Source organism: Trichomycterus rosablanca, chromosome 26 (assembly GCF_030014385.1).
Source record: "Trichomycterus rosablanca isolate fTriRos1 chromosome 26, fTriRos1.hap1, whole genome shotgun sequence".
In the NCBI taxonomy this organism is placed as follows: domain Eukaryota; kingdom Metazoa; phylum Chordata; class Actinopteri; order Siluriformes; family Trichomycteridae; genus Trichomycterus; species Trichomycterus rosablanca.
The window spans coordinates 6,815,034-6,824,513 of NC_086013.1; the positions used below are offsets into that span (position 1 = coordinate 6,815,034).

Genomic DNA, 9,480 nt, shown 5'->3' on the forward strand with positions numbered 1-9,480 from the left:
GGAAATGACATAATCAATTGTGTTCACAACACAGCTGTCCCCGCAAGACAAAAATCCGAGTTCCGAGCTTTATGTGGTAAAACTTTAGAAACTGTTACGTAAAAGGTTTTGGGAACCTTTAAAGTGGAAGCAATTTATACACGATTATCCATATTTAAACTAATAAAATATACAATTTACACCAGTAAATTGCATGTACGTCCAAGTTTGACAGCGCGTTCGTTTCAAACCAACTACATTTCCCAAAGATCCATTGTACGCTTCCTGTTTATAGAATAACCGCCTCGCCGTTCTGGGGTATGTGAAAAATGATGCTGCAAGTTTACACGTTCATCCGAGATAACTCGTGCCAAAACACAATTTATAATTTGGTGAAGTTGATGTCTTAGCTGAGCAAAATATAGATCAAGCTGGAACTAGACTGAGTTACTTTTACCAGAGTAATCTTACCTGCTTTCTAGTCCTTTCTAGCAATCTAATCCTGTTCGACCTGTAAAAGCCTCTCCTGTCAAAATCATTGGGCATTAAAGTGTCACGCTAAAAATATTGTGACATTAACAGTTTTTATTTCTGTTATCTTGATTGTCAGGAGTTACTGTCTACATTTCACGTCTTAAAATTTTATCAAGTTACCCAAAGCAATGCTACGCCGAAAACCAACACGCTTGGAGCTGAAACTGGATGATACAGAGGAGTTCGAAAGTGTGAAAAAAGAAATAGAGGTAGGCCTGCAGTAAGGTCACAGTGTTTTCTATATCACTCTTTAGTCCAGTTGATTGGGTTATGTAGTAATTACAGTGCTTTTCGCTTTAGTTTAAAAGTATCAGAATACTTACACTCACTGGCCACTATAGGACCTATTCAGACTAATTTTTTTGTGGCATGTATTCCTCTAGCTCTTGAAAACATTTCTTTTGTAAGATCTCGTACACCGAACTTATTGCCATTTTCAGTTTAATTGTACACTTAATTTCTTTGTCCTTGTCAGCTAATTAAGAGTAAAACGTTATTCAAATACATTCAAGTTACAGTGTTTCACAATAAGCTTGTAAATTGGAATTATGATTAGGTATAAATGGAGGATCCACCACAAACAACCAAAGTGTCGTGGTAAAGAAAGGATCATTACAAGCAATGAAGCATTGTGGCTCGCCACTTTGTGCCAAACTTACGGAGGGAATTGCCAATAAGTTCAAAAAGAACATTTCTTAATGTAAGATTGCAAATAATTTTCACCATCTACTGCTCAAAATAGTGTATAAAGATTAAGACAATCTGGAGATATCTTAGTCTGTATATGACAAAGCCAGAAAACATGCAGGCAAATGTGCATTACCTTTGAGCTCTCAGGTATTTCAGCAAGCAGATGGCAGGCCTCATTCTGTATGCTCTATGACTGGATGCATGTGCTTGACTGGTTTGTCTGCAGTCCAGCTCTGTCTCTTATTGAAAATATATGGTGCATCATGAAGGGAGAATCAGACAATGGTGACTGTGGACTGTTGAGCAGCCGAAATCTTGTGTCAAGCAAAAATGGACAAAAGTCCACTTACAAAACTGCAACTATTAGTGTCCTCACTTCCAAACCATTAAAAAGTATCATTAATTTGAAAGGTGATGGAACACAGGGGGAAACAGGCCTGTGTCCCATCTTCTAAGTGCAAATTCTAAGTGTGTTTATATTTACAAAATGCAGTTAAGTTATATCAAGAGAATCACAGATTTTTCTTTTTATTGTGTTTTACAAAATGCCCCAACTTTTCTAGAAATGGGTGAAAATAAGCATAGTAATGTATACTAGTGTATCCATGACATAACTGTGTAACACAAAGAAGAAAAGAAATGTAATTCAACTCCACAATGATTGTAATGACAAACAAGAAGATCCATAATTTATTAGTAAAAATTTAGTGTATGCTAAGGTTGTGTGGTTCATTCTCTCTTAAAGGCATGATAGACACTGGATTTAATTAATTATTTGTTTTCTCTAAAACCTTTTTGTTTTCTTTTTATGTGGGTTTTATGCAGTGTACTGCACCTGTAATCTGGATTAACATGCGGTACAATCTAAAATCTAAAAATCTACAATCTTTTTTTGGATATTTATTTTACTTTGGTCTGTTCTTGTTTTAGTTTATGTATTTGTTTACAATTTTAAAATGTTTTATTATTTTACCAATTTGTTTAATAATTTGAATGAATGACATAACGAAGCTGGTGTACAGGTATTTGTAAAAATGTGGCCAGTGAATGTATTATATAAAATGCACCATATACTGTATTAAAATACACTGATCAGCCATAACATTAAAACCATCTTCTTGTTTCTATACTCACTGTCCATTTTATTAGCTCCACTTACCATATAGGAGCACTTTGTAGTTCTACAATTACTGACTGTAGTCCATCTGTTTCTCTGCATGCTTTGTTAGCCCCCTTTCATGCTGTTCTTCAATGGTCAGGACCACCACAGCATAGGTATTATTTGGGTGGTGGGTCATTCTCAGCACTGCAGTGACGATGACATGGTGGTGGTGTGTTAATGTGCTGGTATAAGTGGATAAGACACAGCAATGCTGATGGAGTTTTAAACACCTCACTGTCACTGCTGGACTGAGAATAGTCCACCAGCCAAAAATATCCAGCCAATAGCGCTTTGTGGGCAGTGTCCTGTGACCACTGATGAAGGTCTAGAAGACGACCAACTCAAACAGCAGCAATAGATGAGCGATCGTCTCTGACTTTACATCTACAAGGTGAACCAACTAGGTAGTAGTGTCTAATAGAGTGGACAGTGAGTGGACCCGGTATTTAAACACTTTAGCAACGCTGCTGTGTCTGATCCACTCATACCAGCACAACACACACTAACACACCACCACCATGTCATTGTCACTGCAGTGCTGAGTGATCCAACACCCAAATAATACCTACTCTGTAGTGGTCCTGTGGGGGTCCACCTGGTGCCACACTCTAATCAGCTAATTAACTCAAAACACTTGCAAAGGCCTTTAAATGGTCTCTCAGTCTAGTTCTGTAGGCTACACAATCATGGGGAAGACTGCTGACTTGACAGTTGTCCAAAAGACGACCATTGACACCTTGCACAAGGAGGGCAAGACACAAAAGGTTATTGCTAAAGAGGCTGGCTGTTCACAGAGCTCTGTGTCCAAGCTCATTAATAGAGAGGCGAAGGGAAGGAAAAGATGTGGTAGAAAAAAGTGTACAAGCGATAGGGATAACCGCACCCTGAGAGGATTGTGAAACAAAACCCATTCAAAAATGTGGGGGAGATTCACAAAGAGTGGACTGCAGCTGGAGTCAGTGCTTCAAGAACCACCACGCAGAGACGTATGCAAGACATGAGTTTCAGCTGTCGCATTCCTTGTGTCAAGCCACTCTTGAACAAGAGACCAAGAGACAGCGTCAGAAGCGTCTCGCCTGGGCTAAAGACAAAAAGGACTGCTGAGTTGTCCAAAGTTATGTTCTCTGATGAAAGTAAATTCTGCATTACCTTTGGAAATCAAGGTCCCAGAGTCTGGAGGAAGAGAGGAGAGGCACAGAATCCACGTTGCTTGAGGTCCAGTGTAAAGTTTCCAGTCAGTGATGGTTTGGAGTGCCATGTCATCTGCTGGTGTTGGTCCACTGTGTTTTCTGAGGTCCAAGGTCAACGCAGCCGTCTACCAGGAAGTTTTAGAGCACTTCATGCTTCCTGCTGCTGACCAACTTTATGGAAATGCAGATTTCATTTTCCAACAGGACTTGGCACCTGCACACAGTGCAAAAAGCTACCAGTACCTGGTTTAAGGACCATGGTATCCCTGTTCTTAATTGGCCAGCAAACTCGCCTGACCTTAACCCCATAGAAAATATATGGGGTATTGTGAAGAGGAAGATGCGATACGCCAGACCCAACAATTCAGAAGAGCTGAAGGCCACTATCAGAGCAACCTGGGCTCTCATAACACCTGAGCAGTGCCACAGACTGATGGACTCCATGCCACGCCGCATTGCTGCAGTAATCCAGGCAAAAGGAGCCCCAACTAAGTATTGAGTGCTGTACATGCTCATACTTTTCATGTTCATACTTTTCAGTTGGCCAACATTTCAAAAAAATCCTTTTTTTGTATTGGTCTTAAGTAATATTCTAATTTTCTGAGATACTGAATTTGGGGTTTTCATTAGTTGTCAGTTATAATCATCAACATTAAAAGAAATAAACATTTGAAATATATCAATCTGTGTGTAATGAATGAATATAATATACAAGTTTCACTTTTTGAATGGAATTACTGAAATAAATCAACTTTTTCATGATATTCTAATTTTATGACCAGCACCAGTATATGGTAAGTGGAGCTGATAAAATGGACAGTGAGTGTAGAAACAAGGAGGTGGTTTTAATGTTATGGCTGATCAGTGTATGTCGCCTGTACAAGTAGTAGTATAGCGTGGTGATAATGGTGCAGTCCATATGCTATACTGAGGTGTGCATTGTTCTGTGCAGTTGTAGATCAACACAGTGTATGAACATTACTGCAAACTTTAGTGTGGACAAATTTGTTGAAATGTGAGGAAATTAAAATCACTGACTGCATACCTTGATATGTAAAGCATAGAGTAAAGCATTAAAATTGAGAAAAGTATTCACTCTGCTGTTTGGTATCATCATGTTCACCACACTGAATATGGAACAGAGGTTTAGTAAGTAAGTTGTAGTAATAATAAAAAAAAATTCTTAAAGGCGTGAATTTATTACTTCGTTAAAGTGATCATTCTTTAAATCTCGATGCAGAGTTGCAGCGGAAAGACACAGACAAAGCCTCTGTATGTCAAGTAAACAGAGCATGTTTAAAGCAGTTAACAGCGTCAGTAATAGCTGCTGGAAGAGAGGAAGAACTTGTAAAGTCTCTCCCATCATTTATATGATTTATATCACATAAATATAGGAAAATTTTTGCTTTCCTGGTACATATGCTGATGGAGGAGAAATGGTGGTGGACAAAATCTGTACAGTGTGTAGGCACTGTGGCAACAGAAAGCGATATGACCATGGCAGTACATCGAACATAGCCACAGATAAAGCGGCATAAAGCAGAACAACTAATAAGTATTAAGTATTTTATTTTGATGATTTTCATTAAGTACTTTATTTTGATGATAAAGATTGAACATCTTGAATGTTGTTTTCATTTAAGACCATGGACAAAAGTTCCATGTTTAAAACTTTCTTAACATTCTTTAAGTATTAATAAAAGTAAAGTACAGTTTACTTTTTTTATGCTGATCCAAAAAACGATCCAATCCGTGATTCAAAAAAACATGATCCAATCTGTGAGATGTGTGATCGGTTATACCCCTAGTACCAACTAATTTGTTCATGTCTCCATATGTTAAACAGATATTCAGTGCTGTGAAAAAGAATTTCTCATTCCTAGTTTATTCTATTTTAGACAAAATTGTATTTTATTCTAAATTAGACAAAGACCAAAAATGCTTTTTAAAATTGTTTCTTTTACTCAAGTAAAAATGTTTAGCCCTACATGAAAAAGTAATTATAAGGCAAAGTGTACATAGAATAGTCATATATGTCTTTTGTATTACTATCTACAGAGTCGAAAGAAACAACGAGAGGAAGTAGACGTAGTTGGCGTTGCAACGACAAGCGATATGAGCGGTGCTGCAGGAACTTCTGAAGGGAAAATAAGAGAGCAGATACATGAGCGAATAGGATATAAGCCTCACCCAAAGCCAAACACATTATCATCTTTCTTTGGAAACCTTCAATTTTAGGCCACCAGTTTACCTAAAATGTTTTTAAGTTTTTGCGTTTTTGCAGTTTTGACCAGGAATGGTCTTTTGCTACTTACTAAGTGTTTAAAGACATAACCCTTCCATGTTGTACATAGTTGTTAAACAAAGTAAAGTTTTCTCAGTGTTTTTCTTGGCATAAACATATCAATACCAGGTACAGCAACACCGAGTGAATGACAGTAAATAAATACAGAACAGTAAACTGTCCTTAAAATGTTGGTGTTATCATTACACTACTCATGCAATCTGGCACACACAGACACAAACGTGTATATGTACAGTTGCATTTGTGAATATTTAGCCGCTTTTACCTTTAAAAGTATTATGGTGATGTGCATTGAACTGAATGGAAATATACAACATGAACTTTCAGAAAACAGAAAAATAATATTTATTGATACTGTTGAAATATTTTAAAGTTAAAATTGAACAACGTGGTTTTCTAGTTTTCTATCTTGACAATATATAAACGTATGAATAAACTTATGTAAAATTATACAAGTAGTCTCAGTAAACAGAGAAAAAATATGCAAAAGACCATGTGTCCCAAAACTGTCCAGGCCTATACAAATTGGTCAGTCAACAGTTTCTGTGTCTCATGCATCTTTGAGTCTAGCCATAAAGTCCTTAATTGCAGAAAACCTGCCTGGCTGTGGAAGAAACTCAGAATTTTATCCTGAGGCCTTAGCAATCTCAAAATACAATTTGAACAATTAAGGTTTAAGGGCCTTGCTCAGAGGCCCAACAGTGGCAACTTGGCGGTGGTGGTATTTGAACCGGCAACCTTTTGATTGCAGTATCTTAAGTGCTCAGTTACTATTGCCCAGTGGTTTGTTTAGTGGACATTTAAAAGATGTACCACATGGTATGAAATTCTAACCACCACTATAAAACTATTCCCATTAATGTTGCTGTGCTTTGAAAACATTTTTATTGCAGTTCTGATCTTTGGAATGTATTCCCCTTTGTTAGTAAGGTTGCGATAAAAAACACATGCAGAGAAATAAGAAAGACTGGAGATTTACAGCCATCCTAAAATTTTCTTTGTCTAAAGCTGAAATACTAAAATGTCCCTATTTTGATTACTTAAGCATTTAAACAACAGTTTAAGTATTTCCATTAAATAGCTTTAACTTTAGTATTCATTATGAAGCACAATCCTAAGCACAATTTTTACTTGATTCTTTTTAGAGTGTAGAATGTAATGTGACCTACTCACCACTGTAAACATACTTTAGTACTGACATAGACAACCTTGTTGTTTTAGCCCAAAACTCAATCTCTGATCAATATCTCTTAATATATTAACTTAATATAGTGTTTAACTAACAATATTTGTCTACTGCAGGTGTGTTGATAACCTACCTGAATTAATGACTGTCACCAGCTTGATAAGCGAGCACAACATTAAGAGCCTGTATTCCAAACAACTTTAGATAATGTCGCACCTGTTAGAATTAAAATTAATATGGGGAAAAGCTTGCTCAATGATAAAATACATACATACTCAACAAATAGCTCGAAAATAAGCGCACACTCATTTAAAGTACAAAGTGATTCAAATGTAAGGAATCACCCATATAAAAATGAAAACAGTTTGGCAGATGGTGATCCAATTTTAGATACAAGCTGTGGGGGAAGGTCGAAACCTGTCGGCAACATGGTGGACATCTTGGATTCAACTTCAGCTTTTTCAAATGGTAAGGTACTGTAGGTGTGTGACATCTAATTCGTAGAAATTCAGTAGATTTTGTCTACTCATAAAGTTGTCTCTACACAGATCGTGGGATAGAATTTGGGATGGAACTTCAAATAAATCTTTGTTTTCTCTATCAGGTGTTGATTAGTGATTATGCTAATTTTTTTGTAAATGGTGAGGTCAACAAACCCTAACTGGACTGATCAATCTAACACAGTTGCTTCACCTAAAGTCATGGTATTGTTGGACCATTTTGCATTGATGGAACATTAAGAGCAGACTGTTACTCAATTGACTTAATCAATTACTCAATGTGTTTTCTTTATTGTTGTATGAGGTGGAACATTTTTTGACTTTCTGAGATGGTAACCCACCATGTTATGGATGCAATACAGACTATTTAGATGTGCAGTTTTGGTAAAAGCGGATTGATTGTAGGGGTCCAATCGAGTGGTAACTATGTTCTCCTGACCTGACCCCTTTGGATTTTTATCTGAGGAATCAAGTCAAGGGACTTGTTTACTCTGTAAATATACAGTGTTGTTTATATTAAATACTGAATTGTTATGCCGCTCAGGTGGCGCAGCAGTAAAAACACATGCTGACACCAGAGCTGGGATCTCAAATACATTGTATTGAGTCTCAGCTCTTCCTGCTGGCTGGGCAGAGCAACCACATGAACAATGTTTGGCCTGTTGTTCAGATGGGAGTGGGATATTAAAAGCCGTATTGGGACTCTAATGCAATTACGACCTCTGCTGGCTGATTGATGGCATCTGCACAGAGACGGGAAAAAAAGTGCTGTCAGGGTGTGTCTCTCCATACACAGTGCTGATCCGCATTGCACTCGTCAAAGTGTAGGTGACAAAATGCATACGGCTGTCAGAGGGGGCGTGGGTTAGCTTCGTTCTCCTCAATCAGAGTGGGGATCGGCATTGGTGGAGAGGAAGCATGCCGTAATCGGGCAATTGGACGTGCTAAAAAAAAGGGTAGAAAATGCTTAAAACAAATTTTATATATATATATATATATATATATATATATATATATATATATATATATATATATATACTGTATATATATATATATATATACTGTATATATATATATATATATATATATATATATATATATATATATATATATATATATATATATATATATAAAAGAACTAAATTGTTGATGCTTGTACTAGCATTCAGCTAGTGAATCAGGAATGGGAGAAAAGAATAGCCTTTAATGCCAATCATGAACAGCATAATTAACACGTTCTAAATTTTCAGTTTTTATATAAAATCACTGTTTTAACAAAGTTTTAACAAATGTGTGTGTGTGTGTGTGCAAAGTTCCTAGGCCAACATTAGATATGTTGTTTTAGCAATGGCATAATGACCATGTTTTTTTTTTTCTTATTTCTTGATTAGAATACAACCAGAAAATACAGCAAATTTGTATACAGAATTGAAAAAAGAAACAAAAAAGCACTTCTACAGGGTATTTAGTATGACCGTCCCTCACACTTGAGCAGTAGCAGGAGCCTGGCTCTCTTAAATAGAATGGAGGCCTAATTAATGTCATAGCTAACACCTGTATTAGTCCAACTATTTCATGTCTAAATGACTGCTGTACAAAAAGGTCTAAAGGTGTAATTGAGCACTACAAACATGAGTTTAATTCACTGAAAGTTTGCTAATATTTATAAGAGGGTAGGCCACTCAGAAAAATAATCAGCAAACAAACTGGATACTTACGGTGTGATACTCAAGCTGTTATAAAGTTTTATAAGTTTTCCAAAGTTCCTTTTTTGAGAGATCGAAAAAAAGTCCAGCCAGGACCTGACTCATCATCTGGCAGCTTCATCAGGATGCCAAGCTGACCCTTCTACAGTCCGAAGAAGCTTGATCATGAATGGTCTTTTTGTAAGGGTAGCAGCCAACAAGCCACTTTATGGAAGGAAAACAGGGTGA

General features: G+C 36.8%; 1 protein-coding gene across 3 annotated transcripts; it reads left to right on the top strand.

Annotated features, from left to right (window-relative positions):
* The first annotated feature begins 203 nt into the window (after positions 1 to 203).
* Positions 204 to 6,028, top strand: cdc26 (cell division cycle 26 homolog). 3 transcript variants are annotated; one of them, XM_062988742.1, is made up of 3 exons: positions 204 to 297; positions 590 to 722; positions 5,614 to 6,028. In XM_062988742.1, exons 2-3 carry the CDS (start codon positions 642 to 644, stop codon positions 5,791 to 5,793), a joined length of 261 nt encoding a protein of 86 aa, XP_062844812.1. In that variant the 5' UTR covers positions 204 to 297; positions 590 to 641; the 3' UTR covers positions 5,794 to 6,028. The 3 variants fall into 3 exon arrangements, with proteins under 3 accessions (XP_062844812.1, XP_062844811.1, XP_062844810.1); XM_062988741.1 differs by lacking the exon at positions 204 to 297 and adding an exon at positions 307 to 440; XM_062988740.1 differs by lacking the exon at positions 204 to 297 and having other exon boundaries at positions 307 to 722.
* Positions 6,029 to 9,480: the final 3,452 nt, after the last annotated feature.

Coding starts and splice junctions, on each gene's coding strand:
- cdc26 (XM_062988742.1), top strand. CDS start 642: ATGCTACGCCGAAAACCAACACGCTTGGAGCTGAAACTGGATGATACA. Junction 723..5,613: donor GTGTGAAAAAAGAAATAGAG/GTAGGCCTGCAG, acceptor TACTATCTACAG/AGTCGAAAGAAACAACGAGA.